Source organism: Grampus griseus (genome assembly GCF_964374135.1).
Source record: "Grampus griseus genome assembly, chromosome: 12".
NCBI classification, from domain to species: Eukaryota; Metazoa; Chordata; class Mammalia; order Artiodactyla; family Delphinidae; genus Grampus; species Grampus griseus.
The window spans coordinates 10,928,897-10,951,447 of record NC_139006.1 but is presented as its reverse complement, the minus strand read 5'-3'; the positions used below and the strand labels follow the sequence as shown (position 1 = coordinate 10,951,447).

General features: G+C 34.5%; 1 protein-coding gene across 2 annotated transcripts in view; it reads right to left on the bottom strand.

Annotated features, from left to right (window-relative positions):
* TAOK3 (TAO kinase 3) overlaps positions 1-22,551 on the bottom strand; it is a 187,182-nt gene that overhangs the window by 79,988 nt on the left and 84,643 nt on the right. The window contains exons 2-3 of one of the 2 annotated variants that reach the window (XM_082668453.1): positions 14,571-14,674; positions 3,689-3,908 (exon numbers count right to left, since the gene is read on the bottom strand). In XM_082668453.1, coding sequence (XP_082524579.1) covers positions 3,689-3,808 — 120 coding nt within the window. In that variant the 5' untranslated portion in view covers positions 3,809-3,908; positions 14,571-14,674. Of the gene's footprint in view, positions 1-3,688; positions 3,909-10,009; positions 10,054-14,570; positions 14,675-22,551 lie in introns of those variants that run through there. The other variant, XM_082668454.1, reaches the window with a different exon arrangement.

Here is a 22,551-nt window from a genome sequence, read left to right as displayed (position 1 = left end):
CTCTCACTGTCGTGGCCTCTCCCATTGCGGAGCACAGGCTCTGGACGCGCAGGCTCAGCGGCCATGGCTCACGGGCCCAGCCGCTCCGCGGCATGTGGGATCTTCCCGGACCGGGACACGAACCCGTGTCCCCTGCATCGGCAGGCGGACTCTCAACCACTGCGCCACCAGGGAAGCCCATACTCATGCTAATTTCTGAATTACTTATGTAAATCCATATACACAGAGATATTTCATCAATAGTTTCAATTTTCTCTGAATATAATATATATTCTCAACTGATTGATTCTACAAGAGCCGTGCCAGCGTACAATTCACTTATAATATATTTCCTGGCATCGTTCTGTGTAAAAGCTGTAAACTACAAAAAGTCTAACAGAATTATAGTGTTGAGGTATAAAAATGTTGGTTGCTAGACTCTGGTCTTTACAGCTTGCTAATATGATTCTGACTCATGAAAAGTACTAATTAGCAGTTCCAAATTCTCGGAGTTCTTCATAATTCAAATACTTACCAGGTGCTCAAAATTTGTCAGGTACTGGGCTAAATGCTAGGGATAGAATTGTAAGTATGCCTAGTGCCTATCTCTCTTCTAGTAGTATAGACAGCAAAAATGAAATCATAATTAATATAAAATTGCAACTGTGATATGTGTTACAAAGAAGGGTATGTGTTACTTTGGGAACCAAAAAATGGGGGATGTGATTAGGCAGGTCAGGCAAGGCTTCCCTGAATAAATGAGCCCTCAGCTGAGAGATAAAGGATAAAGTGGAGTTAAGAAGATGAAGATGGCAGGGGAAAACATTCCAGAGAGAACAGTTTATGCAAAGATCCCATGATGGATGATTAAAAGAAAACTTTTATATAATAACTAGAGCAATGAGAATAAGAGGGAATACAGTTCAGGTATAGAGGGATCACCTCATGAAGGACCTTATAGGCTGCCTACAGTAGGGAAGTTGAACTTAGCCTAAGAACAGAGGAGGAGACCCCCTGAAGGCTTTACAGAGAAAAGGTGATGTGATCATATTTACGTGTTTCCACTCTCCACCAACCCTCAAGCTCACTGTGGTGTGGACAAAAGACTGGAGACAGACCAGAATGGATGCACAGAGATCGGTTTGGAGGTTATTGCAGTTGTCCAAGTAAGACATGGTGGTCTTCTTGGTTATAATGGTATGAGTGAGAAGAGGAAGAATCTGTCAACAGGGAGGAGCAACATGGGTCATATTACTGTGGCCTGTGAGAAAATCCATTTTTAAGGTGCTACCTATGTGACCACTGTAGATAAAAGGTTAAGGCTTTTTAAAGTTTTATAGTAAAGTATCAGTTAACTCCCCCTTAAGCTGTTTTTTAAGTGCCTTACGGGTTTATAAGGGCCTGTACTCTACACTTTTGTATACAGGCAATATATAGTTAATGATTACATTTCAGTATCAAAGCCACCCAGGTATCTTTGTGATTTCTCTAGTCTATCAATATCAACAAATAACACATATTCACATGATGCTAGTCAGAATAGCTCGCAATTTAAAACTTAAGAGTTGTTTATTTCTGGATTTTTCCATTTAATATTTTTGGACTGAGGTTGACCGCAGACAACTAAAACCATGGAAAGCGAAACTGTGGATAAGGGGGAACTACCATACTCTAGCTAAACAGACAGGACTTAGTCCCAAAAGCACTGGGTATTCTACAGCAATGTAGGTCTCACTTTATCCCTAGCACAAAAGGCATGTTAGTAAGTTTCGAAGCATATTTGGTTTATTGTATTTATTCTAAAAGAGAACCGTGAGAGTGGTCTGGCTGATTTTTAAAATAGAAGAGTCAAACAGAGATTGCAACTACTCTCTGACTCTGGCCAAGAGAGATTCTGAGATGATGAATTAGTTATACAGTAATAGAATGAAAGTAATAAAAGATGATTGACTGAAGAAAGTATCTCTAAGCAAAACAAACAGGTCACAACCAAATACATACAGAACGTTTCTATTGTTAAAAAGTTCAAAACTGGCAAAACCAAATTATATTATTAGGGGTAGAGAAGTAAGTGGGTACATATAAAGAAATATAAGAAAGTCATCATCATAAAATTCAGCATAGTGGATTCTTCTAACAAAAAAGGGGCTCTGGGGTGCTGGCAATATTCTATTTCTTGGCCTGGCTGGTGGTTATAAAGGGATTTATGTTTTAATTGTTCTTTAAATTATATATTAAAATATATGTGTGAATGTATTATACACACTTCTGTATATATGATATATTTGTAATTAAAAAAATCCTTTTAAAAAAATGTGTCTCAGTGAATGAGAAAGATAGGACTTTGGGCCGTAAATGCTACTCTAAGCCCAAAGACTAATATGAGGGTATTAACTAGAAAATTAGCATCCACTTCAGCAATGGAAGGTCACTTAATGATAAAATGTACTTGAGTGGGAGCCAAGTATTAGATGGGGGTGAGGGAGAAGTGGTGGTAGTGCTAAGTATAGACATGAAGGGACGAAAGAGCATTCTGAGAAAACTCAGGCTGAAGATTTGGCTAGAAACAAAAGGATGAGTTCAAGATGCAATTAATAAAATCTCATTTGGAAGGACAACTAAAGATAAGCCCTATCCAGATGGAAGGACATAAAGGACTACTTAAAAAGAAAAGTCAAATACTGTTTGATTAAGAAAGAAATTATTTGCTAACAGGTTTGGAGGAGAAATAGGTAATATTACTTAAATATTACTTGCTTTAATGAACTAGTACTCTTAAGGAAGTATGTGTTAATTTGAGGTTGCAAACTTCTAAGGTTATTGAAATAAAGAACTATATTTTATGCAATGAATTTCAGGTGAATGATTTATGTTAACATTTCAGTCATTTCTCACTTTTGTCATCAGAAGATAATCACAGTCTTGGAATTCAAACTGACTCAATGGGGTTAAGCCTTGTATCCCTTAACCTGAGATACTGACTTAACACGATTGTTACTAAAAATATGTCAGTCTATCTGTCTGCGTAGATGTCCACTTGTCCATCCACCCATCCATCCATCATTTACTGAGTTCCTACTATTCAGACATTATACTAGCTATTGGGGATATAGCAATGAACAAGTAGATATAATTCCTGTCTTTATGGAGCTTATTATTTAGTGAGAGAGACATACATGAATCAAAAAATCTCACACATAATTATTCAATTATAACTGTGACAAATACAACAAAGTACAAGCATAGGATGTTATGAGACCATAAAGAAAGTCTTAATTTAGTGCTGGAGGGTTGAACTGGAATGGCTATCACATGGATTTAACACTTAAACTGATACCTGTAGGGTAAACAAGAGTTAGACAGGAATGGGGAAAACATGTACAGTTTTCTAGGCAGGAGGAATAGCATATATAAAGGCCCTGAGGCAGAAAAGAGTTTGGCATGTAAGGGAAATGAACAGGGTTCAAACTCAAGCTTATAACTTTTTTGCACTACTTTGACAGCAGAGTCATTTAATATGGATACCATTGACTTGAATGATGCCTAGAATTCTAAGACTGGCTCTTCAGCAATGACTATTTGCCTCTACTGTAGACATCATTTAATTTGTAGAATAAACATTAAAACCAAGTGCATTTTACAAGTAATAGTTAGAATGTACAGAATTTAAACTTTTATAATTTGATCTAAACAATTTTTAATTACTTACAAAATAAACTGCTCCAAAACTTCCATGTCCAATTTCATGTAAACCAATAAAAAGTTCTTCAGGATCATCTTTGTAGAACAGATCAGCAATCTCTGGGTCCCTTGGCACCCCTTTCCGCATGATGACCAGTATGTGCAAGCACTTTGCTTTTGATATCCCAGTCAGCTTTCTCTCTCATTGACAAATATTTGGGGTGTGTGTGTGTGTAAAATTTCAGTACCTGTAGAAAAATAAGGTTTAACATTAACTTATTATACATTTTGTTTGGTAGCAATTACAGATTCATATTATCCATAAAAAGCATCTTGGTCTTAGAAATTCAAAATAAAAAGACAAGTAATCCAAAAGAAAAATGGGCAAAGGATCTGAATAGATATTACTCCAAAGATATAGAAATGTCCACTAACACATGAAAAGATGCTCCACACCATTAGTCTTTAGACAAATAAAATTAAAAACACATGAGATACCATTTTCATACCCACTAGGATGGCTATTATCAAAAAGTCAAATAATAAGTATTGGTAAGGATATGGGGAAATTCAGACCCTCCAACGCTGCTGGTGGAAATGTAAAATGGTACAGCCATTTTGGGAAACAGATTGGGAGTTCATCAAAAACTTAAACACAGAGTTACAAGTTGACCCAGAAATTCCCACTCGTCGGTATATACCCAAGAGAAATAAAAGCACACGTCCACACAAAAACTTGGATATTGGTAGCTGCATTATTCAGCAACAACCCAAGTGTCCATTTGGTGAATGAATAAACAAAATATGGTATATCCATACCATGGAATATTATTCAGGGTTAAAAAGGAATGAACTACTGATACACACCACAACACAGGCAAAACATTAAGCTAAGTGAAGGAAGCCAGTCACAAAAGACTACATACTGTATGATTCCATTTATATAATACATCCAGCATAAGTAAATTTATAGAGACTAGTGGCTGAAGGAGAGTTGGGGGTGATAGCTGAAGGGTATGGGCTTTCGTTTTAGTGTGGTGAAATGTCCTAGAATTCATTGTGGTGATGGTTGTACAATTGTTCATATACTAAAAACTCTTTAGTTGTACTCTTTAAATGGGTGAATTGTATGGTATGAAAATTATATCTGAAACACAAATCAAAACTACAATGAGATATCACCTCAAGCCAGTCAAAATGGCTATCATCAAAAAATCCACAAACAATAAATGCTGGAGAAGGTGTGGAGAGAAGGGAACCCTCCTACACCATTGGTGGGAATGTAAATTGGTACAGACACTACAGAGAACAGTATGGAGGTTCCTTAAAAAACTAAAAATAGAGCTACCATATGATCCTGTAATCCCACTCCTGGGCATATATCCAGAGAAAAACATGGTCCAATAGGATACATGCACCCCAATGTTCACTGTAGCACTGTTTACAACAGCCAAGGCATGGAAGCAACTTAAATGTCCATTGACAGAGGAATGCATAAAGAAGATGTGGCACATATATACAATGGAATATTACTCAGCCATTTAAAAGAATGAAATAATGCCATTTGCAGCAACATGGATGGACCTAGAGATTGTCATGCTGAGTGAAGTAAGTCAGAGAAAGAGCAAGTGGAATCTAAAAATAAATGATACAAATAAACTAACTTAAAAAACACAAACAGACTCACGAGAGACTTAGAGAATGAACTTATGGTTACCAGGGGGGAATGGTTGGGGGAAGGGACAGTTAGGGAGTTTGGGATTGACATGTACACACTGCTATACTTAAAACGGATAACCAGCAAGGACCTACTGTATAGCACAGGGAACTCTGCTCAATATTATGTAACAACCTAAAAGGGAAAAGAATTTGAAAAAGAATAGAAACAAGTATATGTATAACTGAATCACTTTGCTGTACATCTGAAACTATCACAGCATCGTTAATTAACTATACTCCAATATAAAATGAAAAGTTAAAAAAAAATAAAACGGAGAGGGGTAATAACCATGACTTTTGTCCTAGCTAATTGAAAACAAATGGGAATTAAAGGTAAGAAAATTAAAATATCAACAACAGATTTCTGAGGAGAAGAAAAGAAAAAGAACAGGTAAATTATCAGTTACACAGGGGGAAAAAGCCTCAAAAGAAGAAATTTCCAAAAGGGGACTAAAGAAACATAAAGGTGATTATTCTGACTTGATCCACCCATTAATGGATTAATCAAACAGTCTACAAGACTGCAAGATGCAGTATATATTCTTCCTGACCAATAGTTACATACACACTTTCTCTAGTTAATGACAACTGCAACAGGCAACTGGAAAATGTCACTTAGCCAGCATGCTGGATCTTCCTTTACTTTCACGGTGAAAGCTTTGTCTATGTACAGACTACATATTTTATCCCAGATACCTGACTGACAATAGAGGTAAGACATGCAATGTGCTTTGGAGTATGCAGCTTCCTAACTAAGTTTTCTTTTTCTTTTTCTTTTTTTTTTTTGGTTGGTACTATGTAGATTTGGAGAGGACAGTTTGGTGAGAAAAACATTGGTGTTAAAATATATTACGATTCAGCTACTATCTTTTTTATGAAAAAATAATTCTGCTTTTGAAGTATATTCCTTTAGGTGTGATCTGTTGTACCTATAGCATCATTAGTGGTATTTAAAAGTTTCTACACCTGACAGTTTACTTAGACAAATGCAAAGAACAATGAACACTGATTTCTAAGGAGCTAATAAATAGTCATTTAGTCATTAGCTTAATTTTAGTTTACAGTAATCTAAATTTTGGAAAAATTTATTTATTTGTATATTACAATGACATTTCTTAGCATAAATATGCTTATTGTCAGAAGCTTATAAGGATGCAATAGACATAATTCTGTTTAATATACCTAACTGTGGATAGACTTAACATTGATTAAGCGCTATCTTTTAGAATTTGGATTTTTGTTTTCACTCTCCCTCTCAAGATAACTTTCAGATAGATATGTGTGAGAAATACACAGTGGATGGCAAAACAGAATGCTAGGATGTGAAGGGAAAGTTGACAAAAGTATAACTGATTCAGATATTTCTGTTGAACAAGTAAAACCAAAGATTTCCCCCCCCCAACATCACACATTAATTGTATTTCTTTTTGATTTCCTTGGAGACACATGTAGAATAAAATGTAATTTAAAAAAAACAAGAAAATTATATCTCAATAAATCTGTTTCAAAAGCAGTTTGGTCTGATTAATACTGAAATAGTAACAGCTAACATTTATTAAGCACTACTATGTGTCAGGCAAGACTAAATTCCTTTATAAGCCAAGGAAAATCACAATAATTCTTTTATACCATACTAAGAAATTTGGAGTGTATCTTGAGGGTAATGGGTAGCCATTGAAGGTTTCAAACAGGAAAAAGGATTCCCCCACAACACTGCATCTGTAATCATGAGTAGTCATCCTGCCAAGCCATGAATGCCAATAATCAAGCATAAAGTCAGTATATCAATACTATTGAAAAAATAACTTAAATTTAGTTACTTGTTAGGCAACAAAGTACATAAAGTTGAAAAGTACTATTGCCTTCACTGCTTAGAGAATAGAAAAGAGAAACAACGGATTAAATCAAAGACATGCCTTTTGAGACCATGCCAAAAAAAAAAAAAAAAAGCAAATTACAAAATTTCCGTTAGGAAAAACAAAAAGATCTATGAACCAAATTTATGAGAACTAAAATATTTTCAATCACCAAGATGTATTTTAAACTTGAATATTTTGGCCTCAATGTGATTAAAGCTAAGTACTATGGATAACCATTTGGGGACACACACAGACTACTAAGTCATACTATAGACTAAAGTGATTTTTCGAAAGAAATAAATATTAAAATGATATTTAAAATAAAATTATATTAAAATAATAAAAAAAATGAGATCATAAAAACTTCTAAAATAATTTGCAGATGAGTATTTAGTTATTGAGCAAGATATCAGAGGCAAAAACCATAAACTAAAATCAGTAAGCTTGATAATACACAACATATTTATCTTAAAAAATATAATGAATGGATTTCTGCTTCCAGCCAAGATGGAGTAACAGGACTGGATTTATTATCCACCAGAAACAAATAAAACACTGGAAAAACATGAAATTATGGTATTTTAACACAATGGGTATCAGGCAGAGAAGGATAGTGATCCCAGACAGAGGAACAGCAAACAAGGAGAGCTAAAACTGTCCCAATTTAATGTCCTGGGAGAGTTTCCAGGCCATGGCACAGAAAGTAGGGGGTGGGGAAACCCAATTAGAGCCTGGGGCACTCCAGAGATGAGGGTCCAGGGTGACCAAAATGGCTAGAGTTCTCAGGGCACAGTACTAAATAGAAGAGAACAGCACAGAAAGAAGATATGGAGATCAGCAGAGAGTTCCCATCAAGTCTTCAGCTGACTACTGATCTATGCATGCCAAGTGAGAAAACTACGCCAGACCAGGCAGGGTGGAAGAAAACCCTATATGAAAGAATTAAAGAAAACAGGACCTAGGGCTCATGAAGAGCTGTAAATAGTGCCTGTTACCATTAGCCTGAATAGGAAATCTCATAATTCATGGGGAATTGTTTAGAGTACTTACAAGAGTCTAATCTTAGTAGCAGGAAATTACCATAGACTAAGTGCTGTTCTGGATGCCTAACAAAATTTAAAAGCAGGATCTTTATGGATTAAATTATTCCACGTAGCTTAACTGTGTCCCAGAACAAAGCTCACAAATATTCAAAGGAATTAAAAAAAAAATCTAATATCCAAAAAGGTAAAATTCACAATGTCTAAAAAAAAAAAATCACCAAGCATCCCAAGAAACAGGAAAATATGACACATAATGATGAGAAAAATCAATTGAAACCAATTCAGGACTGATATAGATGCTAGTTGCTAGATTAGCAGACAAGAGCATTAAAACATTTATTACAACTGTATTCCATATATTTAAAAAGTTAGGAAATATCAAACACATAGAGATAGTCAAGAGATAAAGAGACACAAACTGAACCTCTAGAGGTGAAAGCTACAATGTCCGAGATGAAAAATACACTGCATGGGATGAATAGCAGATGAGATTTCTGAAAAAAAGGTTTATGAACTTGAAGATATGACAGTAGAAACTATCCAAAATGAAACATACAGAGAAAAAAAATAACAAAATAATAAACAACCAAAAAAAAGAGCATCAGTGAGTTGTGGAACAATTTCAAATGGACTAGTATATATCTAATTGGAGTCCCTGAAGAGAAGAGAGAGATGTTGAGGCAGAGAAAATATTTGGAGAAATAATAGTGAAAAAAACTTACAATTCTGATGAAAATTGTAAACCACAGATCCAAGAAGGTCAATGGGGCTCAAGAACAAGAATGAGAATAAGAAAAATGGGGAAAATTACACCAAACATATCATAATAAATTGCTCAAAACGTGCTAAAGCAAAAGTCATGAAAGCAGCCAGAGACAGAAAACACATTATGTATAGACATTATGTAAGGACAACAATGACAGCAGATTCTTCACTGGAGATAACACCAGTGAGAAGACAATTGAGCAACATTTTTAAAGTGCTAAGTTCAAACTAAACTTCTGTGTCCTGTAAAAAGATCTTTGAAAAATGAAGGCAGAATAGAGGGTTTTAGACATAAAAAGCTGAAAGAATTCATGACCTGACCACCAGCACTATAGGAAATGCTAAAGGAAATCCTTTAGACATAAGCAAAAATCATACCAGATGGAAATAGAGCTTTACAAAACATTGAAAAAGCACTGAAAATGGTTAACTATTTGGTTAAATATGTAAGATTTCCCCCCATTATTTAAACTTCTTTAAAGTATAATTCACTGTTTAAACAAAAATAACAATATAGTGTGAGTTTATAACATGTAGAAGTAAAACGTATGAGAATACGAAGTTGGGAAGGATAGAAATTGAAGCACAGTGCTGTAAAAAGTTATCATACTATACACAAAAAGGTATACTATCACTTGAGTATGGACAGTGGATTAATACATAAATGTGTATCCAAATATAAATACATATATGCATGCATGTGTACACATGTGTCTATATACACACTTTAAATAAAAAGACACAAGTAGGCTAAAAGCATGGAAAAAGGCACAATACTAATCAAAAGAAAGCTGGGCTAGCTATATTAATATCAGATAACGTGGATTTCAATGCAAAGATATTACAAAGATTATTTCATAATGATAAAAAGATTGGATCATTTATCAAGATAATATAACAATCCTAAATGTTTATACACCTAATAAAAAAAGTTTCAAAATACATGATTAAAAACTGATTTACCTGCAAGGAGAAATAGACAAATCCACAACTGTAGTTGGAGATTTCAATATCCTTTCCTCAATAACTGATAGAACAAATAGAAAATCAGTAAGGATATAGAAGACTTGAACAACACTATCAACCAATTTGATTACTGACATTGAAATATGATTATTAACATTGATGTTTCAACCCAGAAACATCATAATACATATTCTTTTCAAGTGCATACAGAACATTTACCAAGATAGACCATATTCTGGGCCATAAAACAAGACTCAATAAATTAAAAGGACTTAAGTTATAGTAGGTATATTTTCTGAACACAATGGAGTTAAATTAGAAAATCAACAGCAGACAGATAATATGAAAAAAATCCCCAAATACTGGAAACTAAATAACACAATAAAAAGTAATCCATGGGTCAAAAAATAAACCAAAAGAGAAACTAGAAAATACTTTTATCTTAATTAAAATGAAAGCAGAAGGCGTCAAAATTCGTGGGATACCACTAAAGCAGTGCTCATGTGGAACTCTATAGCAATAAACTCCTGTTTTGGAAAAGAAGGTCTCAAATCAATGACCTCAGCTTCCACTGTTTTTTTAAAAACCAGGAAAAAAAGAGCAAATTAAACCCAAAGTAAGGAGAGAAAGGAAATAATAAAGATTAAAGCAGAAATCAATGAAATAGAAAAACAAAAATCAATGAAAGCAAAGCTGGTTCTTTGATAAAAGTAATCAAATTTATAAACCTTGCCAGACTGATCAGGAAAAAAAAATCAGAAGACATAATTACCAGTATCACAAATGAGAGGGATAACATCACTACAGATTCTATAGATATCAGAAGGATAATCAGGGAGTATTATATTATGCAAATTGTACAACATTGTGTAATTATTATTCAACAACTTAGATGAAGTGGATAAATTCTCTGAAAGACACAAATCAACAAAGTTTACACCAGAAGAAACAGATAACCTCAATACCTCTGCATCTATTAAATTAATTGAATTTGTAATTTAAAATCTTCCCACAAAGAAAACTCCAGAATCAAATGGCTTAATTGGTGAATTCAACCAAACATCTAAGAAAGATACAATATTAATTTTACACATCTCTTTCAGAAAATGGAAAAGGAGACATACTTTCTAGGATTAATTCTATGAGGCTTGTATTACCCTGACACCAAAGCCAGACAAAAACATTACAAGAAAGAAAGCAACAGAGTAAAATTCTTGAAGACTATAGATACAAATATTCACAACAAAATTATAGCAAATATAGTTCAGTAATATATAAAATAGATAATACACCATGACTAGGTGGAATTTATTACAGGAATGCAAGGTTGGTTTAACACTCAAAAATCAGTTAAAAAAAAAAACAATCAATGTAATTCACCATATCAACAAACTGATAAAAAGTCAAATGATCATCTCTAAAGATGCAGAAAAAGCATATGACAAAATCCAAAATTCATTCCTGATAAAAACTCTTGAGCCAACTAGGAATATCAGGTAACATCCCCAACCTAATAAAGGAAATCTACGAAACATTTACAGCCAATGTCAAATATAATGGTGAAAGACCAACTGCTTTCCTCCTATGATCAGGAACAAGGCAAGGATGTCTGCTCTCAACACTTCTATTCAGCATTGTGCTGGATGTTCTGTAAGTGCAACAAGGGAAGAAAAAAGAAGTAAAAAGTAGCAAGACTGGAAAGAAAGAAGTTGGACTTTTACTGACAAACAACATAATCACCTGTGTAGAAAATTCAATGGAACTAATACGTGAGTTTATCAAAGGTGCAGAATACAAGATCAATATATAAAGCTCAATTATATTTCTATATGTGAACAAATGGATATCTAAAGTTTTAAATATCACTTATAATAGCATCAAAAAATGAAATACTTAGGGATAAATCTGACAAAGGATCTGTAAGACTTGTACACTGAAAACTACAAAATAATAATGAAAGCAAGTAAAGACATAATGAAAAGTTATACTGTGGTTATAGGTCAGAAGACTCAATATTGAGTATTTTTTAGAAAGAGAAATTGAGAAGCTGATTCTCAAATTCATATGAAAATGCAATGGACCTAAAACAACTAAAACGACTTTGAAAAAGGAAGACAAAATTGGAGGGCTAACATAACCTGATTGCAAGATTTATCATTAAGATTACAGTTATCAAGACACTGTGATACTGGTGTGTATGTGTGTGTATGTGTATATATATATTTGTGTGTATATACATACACACAAATAAATCAATGCAACAAAACAGGAAGTACAGAAACAGACCCACACATTTATGGGCAACTGAATTTCGTCCATAGAAGATGGAGAGTATCTTCCACTAATGGTGCCATAACAATTGCGTATGTCTATCTTTGATTCATAGTGACACCATATACAAAAATTGACTCCAAATGGATTATAGAACTAAATGTAAAACATACAACTAAAAAAATTGTGAAGAAAAACACAAGAGAAAATCTTTGTGACCTTGGGTTAGGCAAGAATTTCTTAGATATAAAAACAAAAGCACACTCCACAAAGGAAAAAAAGGTTAAATTAGAATAAAAACATACTCTTTTTGAAAGACCCTGTTAAGAAAATGAAAAGATAAGCCACAGTAGAAGATCTCTGCAAAACATATATCTCACAATGGATTTGCATTCATAAAATATAAAGAATCCTCAAAACTCAATTAAAAGAACATGAACAACCAAATTTTAAAAATGAGAAAAACATTAGAACACACACTTCACCAAGAAAGATAAATGGATGGCAACTAAGCCAAAAAAAAAGATGCTTAACATCACTATTCATTAGGGAGATACAAATTAAAATCCCAGTGAGATACTACTACAAACTTATTAGAATGGCTGACATTAAAAAGACAGACCATACCAGGTGTTGGCAAGGATTTGAAGTAACTGGATCTCTCAGACACTGCTGGCTGGATGTAAAAATGGTACAAACACTTTGGAAAACTATTTGTCAGTTTCCTAAAAAGTGAAACATACATCTACCATTTGACATAGCCATTCCACTCCCAGGTATTCACCCAAGAAAAATGAAAGCAAATGTCCATACAAAGCACTGTACACGAAAGTTAATGGCAGCTTTATTTTTAATAGTCAAAACTGGAAATAATCCAAACATCCATCAACAGATGAATGGATAAACAGTCTGTAGTACTTGCAGACAATGGAATGCAACTCAGAAATAACATGAACTACTGATACATGCTACAACATGGATGAATCTCAAAATAATTATGCTGAGTGAAATAAGCCAGAACAAAAACAGAGAACACATCAATACTTTATGATTTCATTTATATAAAGTTCTGGAAAATGCAAACTAACCTAGAGTGATAGCACATCAGTGGTTGCCTAGGGAAAGGGCTGGGGTGAGAAGAGGTTAGGGAGGTATTGAAAAAGGATATGAAGAAGCTTTTGGGAGTGACGGATATGTTTACTAACTTCATCATGTGATGGATACACACACACACACACACGTTAAAATGTTATGTTACTTAATATGTTCAGATTACTGTATGTCAATTAATAATTATTGCTTTAAAAAGTTGCAATAAACAAAACTGAAAGGCAAGTAAGTTGGGGATGGTTCTTGCAAAATATGTGCCAGTGAAGTTATTCTTAATATCAGATAGGTGAACATATACATATACATACACCAACACACACACTCAAAGGACACAAATAGGAAATTAAAAAAAGAAAAAAACTGTGTCTATTAATGATATGGAACATATATAATTTCACTAATAATCAGAGAAATAAAAAGTAAAATAGCAAGACACCTCATTTCACCCAACAAATTGATAAAGTAATAGAGAAAAGATACATTTTTTTGGTGAGGGCATAAGGAAACAGTCATCTTTATACACTCCTGGAAGAATAGAATGGGAACATTCTCTGACCAAGTATCATCCTTCTACAGGGAGTTTCTACATGGCAGTTTCTACTTGTTTTGTTTTGATTTATTTTAGTAAAAGAGGCAGGGTGTAAGGTAGAGCATAGGAGGGATGCAACAGTGAAGATGGGAAACAAGGTTTCTTTCACCTACAAATTTGGATTTCTTTGCAGACTTGTGTTTTATCTGAAGTAGGTGTTGGGATTTCAGGTTATCTTTTATTTCCTTCTTTTTGTTTATTTCTATTTTCTAAATGTTCTGCAAAGCCTATTACTTCTGTAATTAAGAGGAAAAGTGATATGAAAAAATTTTATCTCAAAGTCTAAGTATAAATCACTACAACAGAAAATGGTAATATATATTTCCAGAAAATAATTTGACAATAGGGATAAAATAACTTTAGCCAGGTAATTCTCCGTATTTTAAGCTATAACTGAAAATGAAGAAAATCTATAAGGAAATAATTTGAAACTAAAAAATTTTTATAAAAGAATATGTTATCTTAATTTTATTAATTCCTTTTAATTTTTCTCACAAATATAATAAAAATTCCTCATAGAAAAACCAGAAAACACAATTTGTTCCCATTTTACGGGAGAAAGCTAAGTCATGGATTTATGGACAATACCTTTTCGTGTATGGCACAAAATATACTGTATTGCTCAGACTCATTTTAGCAGCAATCTTTTTTTTTCTCTTTTATAACTTCAGTCTTTTGTATTTATGGTGAACCTATGAAAAAAGAAGAAAAAAATATGTAATTATAGGGGCAAAATTCAAGAAGCAATAATCGATAACATGATAGTTTTAAATATTTACAAATGTAACATTACAAAGTTAAAATGTTATCTTCATCAGTTTGTGGATGACAAATGTAAAAGGTAGGATTTTCACAACAAAGACACAAGCTACTGTCTCACAAACAATATCAGGTAAACAAATGTGTCGTTAGATTTTCAGAATCTATACTGAGGCTTCCACCGGTCTGTCTGAGTCCAAGGAAACTCAATAGAGGCTACGAGTAGACAGGACTAATCTGACAGCATGTGGTGATGCTACTGATTCTCTGTCAGTACGGCTTATATTTTGAATTGCTTTTCCAATAGGCATGATGATTTATATTGACTCATCTATCTTCCCTTTCCTGGTCTCTCTATAACCAATCTTTCAGATTTGGGGGTAGTGATAATTCTTTATTATCTACCAAAGAAGTACATGCTCAGTGTAGAAAATATAAGAAATATACACCATTATGAAAAAAAATCCTTAATCCTACCTAGGACAAACTTCATTAGCAATTGGGATAATTTTCTCCATGAACATATTTACTTCTTCAAGCACATATTTATTTTGTTATACAGCTGAAATCACATTGTACATACAATTCCACAGTCAGCCTGTTTATCTAACTCTAGATTATACATATTTTGCCATGTTATCAAACATTATTCACAAAGATAATTTAAGGGCTGCTCAATGTGTATCGTATGGAAGAGCCACAACTCATTCACAACAGTTTCTCCACAATTTGAAACCAAGGCTGTTATTCAACCCTCTGTTTGTTGAACTACTAAAAATTATTGTTTTGAAGACCTTTGTGCTTATTATCTATGCACTTAACATTTAGGGCTTTTTTGGAATGGATTTCTAGAAGTAGAACCACTGGGTCAAAGAATCTAACAATTTAAAACATGTACATTGAAATAATCTTTGGATGCTTGACTAGCTTTGGAGATGAAATCCTTACAGGAGGAAAAAACTATACATAAAAAAAAAAGGCACTGACCTCCATTTTCACATTTTTCCTGTAGAGGATATCCCAATCTCTTCTCACGTCTATACTTACAAACTAATCTTTTTCATTATTTTGTTATTCCCTCTGATTCTATGGCTGTGGAATGCTTTAGATTAACTGGTAGCTAAAACTTGCCTGAATTCAGCATCACATTTTACCTAACCATCAACCAATCAATATCTACAATGTCTGCATGTATGTCCTGCTAATCTAGTCTGACTATAGCTTCAAGGAAGTAAAACACTCCTTATTATATGAACACTAGTTGCGAAATTTCTGAGAAAGTAGTTTTAAATAAGGCATTTACTAACATCCTCATGTCCTGAATAGCTCGAAATGCAGGAGGTGCTCACTCCTAGAAAATATTTTTCTAATGCTATGGACACACATGCCTAGTATTTTTCTTCTCTCTAAATACTTATTCATTTTTACATAATTTTTCTTAAAATGGGTACTCTCTCCAGCTGCAGTTGCATGGCTCTATAAATGTTTTAAAATAAACTCTCTAAGACACCTAGGAATTAAACTTTCTTGATTTTATCATTTTTCCCCCCTGCTAGAATACTGCACATGGTATTGAAGCTGAAAACCATATTCCTAAAGTTTATCTATTACACCTAAAAGATGTTCACAGTTTTGTCCCATTTAACCACCTTCCTTCTTTCTTTATAAATGCCTCTTGGATTCCATGAAACTGTCTTCCCCTGTTTTTCCACATTATTCCTCCTATAGCTCCTCTCCTCTCTGAGCTCTAAATCAGTGTGCTCCTCCAGGTATTTCCCAAAGCCCTCTGTGTGATGCAAGCTGCTATCCTAATTTCTGTTCACGTGAATGGTTTCAAGTAACACTTTGTCACTAGACAGTTCTGGCCTCCAGGCTAAATCCCAGTCCCATTCTTTCAACTATCTGTTTGGCTTCTCCCCTAAATGTCTCACATGTACCTCACAATAACTTTCACTCTCCCCTTCTCCTTGTCCTTAACATTCAACTAAATCACAAGTGTGCTTCAAATATTTCTTTTTATCTGTTCTTCACTTTTCTGTTCTGTTACCATTTGTTATCTCTTTCCTCTGTTTCTGCTCTTTCAGCCTCTCGTCTAAATTTTCTGGAATTCATCTTTAAAACACTATTATCACAATCACCTTCCTGAAGCACAGTTGAGATAACATCACAGCTCTGCTCAAAATCCTTCCATGTTCCCACACTGCCTACAGGATTAAGGTTAACTTTACCTAACTAACATTCAAAGCTGGCCTCAAACCACTACCCCAACCTAAATTCTTAGACTCTATAATCAGGAAAAAATGAATTACTACAGTTGCATTTTCATACCTTTGCCTTTGCTTATGCTACTGCCTCTACCCAGAATATCCATATCCCAATTACTCTCACAGTCCAGCAAAATATCACCTCCCTTATAAGACCATTTTCTCCCTTTGCATCAGTTTTAAATACTCATATATATTAGTACTCTAACTGGATGACAAGTGCTTCTTCAGAGGAGGATACATGTCAGATCTAAGTTTTGATTAATCATTATATTTCCATGGCATCTTTAAAAAATTATTTTTGAGATACAATTCACGTACGATTCACCCATTTAAAGTGTACAATGGTTTTTAGTATACTCACAAGTATGTGCAAGCATCACCACAGTCAATTTTAGAACATTTTCATCACCACAAAAAGAAGTCCCATTTCCTTTAGCTATCAAGTCCTCCCACCCCGATCACTCCATTCCTTAGCAACCACTAATCTGTCTCTATAGATTTCCCTGTTCTGAACATTTCATTTGAATGGAATCATATGATATGAGGTTTTCTGTGACTGGCTTCTTTCCCTAGCATAATGTTTTTAAGGTTCACCCATGTTGTAGCATGAATCAATATTTCTTTCTATTAACAAATAGAAATCCACTGTATAGATATACCACACTTTGTTTATCCACTTATAAGCTGATGTATATTTGTGTTGTTTCCACTTTTTGGCTATTATGAATAATGCTGTTATAATCACTTGTGTACACATACATTTAGTTTCTCTTTTTTTTTTTTTTTTTTTTTTTTTTTGTGCGGTACGTGGGCCTCTCACTGTTGTGGCCCCTCCCATTGCAGAGCACAGGCTCCGGACGCGCAGGCTCAGCGGCCATGGCTCACGGGCCCAGCCACTCCGTGGCACGTGGGATCCTCCCGGACCGGGGCACAAACCCACATCCCCTGCATCGGCAGGCGGACTCTCAACCACTGTGCCACCAGGGAAGCCCCTGTGGCATCTTTATATAACAGATAGTCCATAAAAATCTGCTGAAATCTCCTTCCCTTTTCCACTCAAATCTTAGCACTAAAAATGTTCTTTAAATTCATCCTTCCCTCAAAAGCTGAACAAGGACGTTTTTCCTTCCAAGAGGACAGCATTTTAAGAATTAACTGAAGATGAAGTGATATGCATGAAATTATTTTTTTCCTCTTCCTTGACCTCCTGCAACCTCAGGTATTACCATTTATAGTGAGAACTCAGAACTGTGCCAAGAATGTAGAATTTCAGGTCTTAGGCTCTTGGGCCAACTGAACAATCCAGCTAGCTTAAAGGCAAAGATTGCATCAGAGATGTGAAACTGAAATAATTTTCTTCATGCTTTATTCTAAGGAATGGAAATCCTCCAAGAATGATAGTCAAGTAAATTATTTTTCACAGACATTCTAACTTAATATACACTTGATAGAGAGTAGAAATATAAATATTTTTTCATATTTTTCCTTTTCTCAGAAACTTTCAAGAAAGATGATTCAGTGAAGATCTTAGTTGCCTTTCAATGTTGTAGTCACACTTCTGCAACAATAAACTTCGAGCCAACTAGATTGAAAATCCACAATATTTTAGCATTAAGAAAGGGAGTAAGATTAAGAATGTTTCATATAGGTTATTACTTATATGTGGAATCTAAAATATGACACAAATGAACTTATCTACGAAACAGAAACAGATTCACAAACATAGAGAACAGACTTGTCGTTGCCAAGTGGGATGGGGAGTGCGGAAGGGATGGATTGGGAGTTTGGGATTAGCAGATGCAAACTATTATATTTAGAATGGATAAACAACAACATCCTACTGTATAGCACAGGGAACTACATTCAATAACCTGTGATAAGCCATAATGGAAAAGAATATGAAAAAGAATGTATATATATGTATAACTGAATCACTTTTCTGTACAGCAGGAATTAATACAACATTGTAAATTAACTATACTTCAATTAAAAAAAATTAAAAAAAGAATGTTTCACATTGGAAGGAATTATAAAGATCAGACATATCAATTGTTTTTTTTTTAATTCAATCTCAGAAAAGTTAAGTGTTAAATCATACTTATGCAGTACTGTTATCCCAAATTAAAATTCCTTCTAATTTCTCACTTCAGAAAACTTTTTTCTGAATCAAGCTGCTTAAGTCAGACTTCAGAACACCAAACAGTTTCCTATTTTGCTATATTTTGGAGGTTAATAAGAAAAGTGTAATTTAATAAGATTGAACTTCTCTGTCTTTATTTCTCCAAATGATACTTGAATACATAGTGGTGGGCTCAGTTCTTATGGAGACTGAAGCATCGACAAATTTGGGGATCTCTTTAGGAAAAAAAATTTTACAAAATTTCCACACAAGAATAGGTATAGGGCCTTAGAAGGGGCTGGTGTAAATAAGGGGCTCTGAAATGTAAGATTCACAGTAAATTTGCCCGTGTAAATTCCTATTATTGCATTCATTATCTTGCCCCAGGAAGGTATACAGAGGCAGGCAAAATCTTCATTTTACAGCAGTGAAAAATAGAGTAGAAATAGGTGATTGGACTTTTTCAAAGTCAGGACCAGTCTGGTGTTTTCCCTCCCCTGTTCATATAATACAACCTCCCAATACAGACTTAAAGAAAACTATCTTTAAAGAAATAAACAGAAAACTTATTTTGGACAGTTGTTACCACTGACTGCCACTAATACCTAACTATTATTCTGAGGTAAGAAACCATTTTTATGGTACTTTCACTGTGAAAGTAAAACTAGATGACAGGTGTTTTTTTATGCCAAATGATCACATAGCCCATCATGACAGAATCTGCGAACTGGAAAGGGACCTTTGTGATCATCTAATTTCTACTTAAGCAAATAATGCAGAAGTATCTGGGGCACTGATTATCATAATAATGATAACTTGTAGACTACTTTGGGGTCACCATTTAAGACTATGTGTGCTTAAAAAGTAAAAATATCAATTCTTTTGGTTTCTTAAAGAGTATTAGTTTCTCCCTCCCTTAAAAAAAGATGTTTAGGTTAGCGAGACAAATGGGAAAGGAAGAGATCCTTTGGATTTCTTAAATTTAACACTGAAAGTTTTTGTTCTGATAGTTTTGTATGTGGTTTAGCAACTTGAAATCAATTATGCATTCATTTTGGGGAAACCAGTACTTTACGTGGGTCTTAAAATCAAGACCAGTACAAAAATGGTGTCTGTGTCTACATAAATTCTGAACTACTCTAATAGAGTTAACCGGTCTTTTGAAGTTTTCATTTTGCACAAATTAATCATATGTGTGGTATGAAAATTATAATATTTGTAATATACAATAATAATTTACTCTTTAATACAGGGTTCCTCAAACTTGATTAATATTCAGATCCCTTAGAGAAAAATTCTCACAGATCCCTAACATTTTCTGAAATTATTTTTAGTCATTCATTTATTCATGTGTTCATTCATTCAGCAAATATTTATTAAGTGCTTAATATGTGTCCAGTACTGAACAAGGCTTTTAGTTCTTTCCTACTCTCATAGAACTTACATTCTAGTGGAGAGAGACACATAAATATTGATATATCAGGTACTAATAAATATCATAAAGAAAAATAAGATAAAGTAGAGTCAGTGGTCGGGATAAGCCACAGAACTCTTTGGTCATAAGGCAATCATCCAGATGATCCACCAGAGCTTATTATTTAGGAGACAATCATCAAAATGAAAATATAACATTTAAAAATCTCATGGAGGGCTTCCCTGGTGGCGCAGTGGTTGAGAGTCTGCCTGCCAATGCAGGGGACACGGGGTTCGAGCCCTGGTCTGGGAAGATCCCACGTGCCACGGAGCAACTGGGCCCGTGAGCCACAAATACTGAGCTCTGTGCGTCTGGAGCCTGTGCTCCACAGCAAGAGAGGCCGCGACAGTGAGAGGCCCGCGCACCGCGATGAAGAGTAGCCCCCGCTTGCCACAACTAGAGAAAGCCCTCGCACAGAAACGAAGACCCAACACAGCCAAAAATAAATAAATGAATAAAAATCTCATGGAGAATTTCTGACCTATTTTCATGTCTTCAAATTCCTAGGAGTCTGTGAATTTACTTGAAAACACTCTAGAATGGAATCATATCTTACCTAAGGTGGTTGGGTACAAAGGTGGACACTTAAGGCCAAAACTGCATACAGTTCAAATTATCCTTGAAAATCCCAGTATGCATGGTTTTGTTTATACAAGCCTTTAAAGTAATTCTCACGCACCACTGCGTTAGTCTAAAGGAAGAAAGTCTACCTACAAAAGGAATTCTTAACCTTTTTTGTGACATTGATCACAGGCAGTCCACAGCCTATGACACCTTCTCAGAATAATGTTTTATTTATTTGTTTATTTTTGGCTGCACCACACGGCATGCGGGATCTTAGTTCCCTGACCACGGATCGAATCCCTGCCCTCTGCAGTGGAAGTGTGGAGTCTTAACTACTGGACCACCAGGGAAGTCCCTCAGAATAATGATTTAAATGAAAAATATTAACCACTCAGAATTACAAAGGCAAGGAAACCAATCATACTGAAATAGTTACCAAAATATTAAAAAACAGATTTGTGATAATATATGTGCCTTTTTCTTTTTCTTTGCCGTGCTGCGTGTCTTGCGGGATCCTAGTTCCCTGACAAGGGATCCAACCCGGACGCTGGGCAGTGAAAGCGCTAAGCCCTAACCACTGGGCCTCCAGGGAATTCCCTATGGCTTCTTTATTAATTCATTTCGTAATGAGAGTTAGTAGGAAGTATAATAACCACAATAATTTCAAAGAGTGGTGAACTTAATATTTTGAGATTTCTGTTAACTGTAATGTGTTATAAACTATCTGGGATTTCTTTTGGTGATTGGTGACAAAAATCTCAGATATTGCTAATATTGTGTGGTTTGTTGCCAACATTTGTAAATTACAAGAAATGCTAAATTTCAGTTAGAGGTTAGTAAAAACAAAAACTTCACGTTTTCTGATAGATTCCTTGATCTGCAGAAATCTGGATGTTCAAATCATTCTCTCTTCAAGATACCAGTATAAATGAGGAATTCTGAAGAATTCTAAAGAAAGCCTTCTTATCTGCAGAGTTTACTCCATTCTGTTTTCTATCAAGCCTCTATAATTTCTCTTAATAGAAAGTAATAGAATGTTGTGAGCATTAAATGAGATAACATATACCAGGTATATAGTAGGTACAGAAAAAAGGTTTGCTAGATATGAACATAATTCTTACTTGAAAAAAAATCCATATAACATGCAGTTATTTGAAAAGTTGCAGAGATTAACTTGGCATTTCCCACAGTGATTCCACTGAACAGCTCTCATTTCTTTGCCTTTTGGCATTGGCAGCCCCATTACTATAGCATTGCATCTAGCCTTGTGGGAGTTAGTTGAAATGCATGTATGCAGCTGTTCTACTGTAAGTACTAAAGATAACAGCCTCTGTCAGGGTTTTTTGTTTTGTTTTGTTTTTTGCCGTACGCGGGCCTCTCACTGTT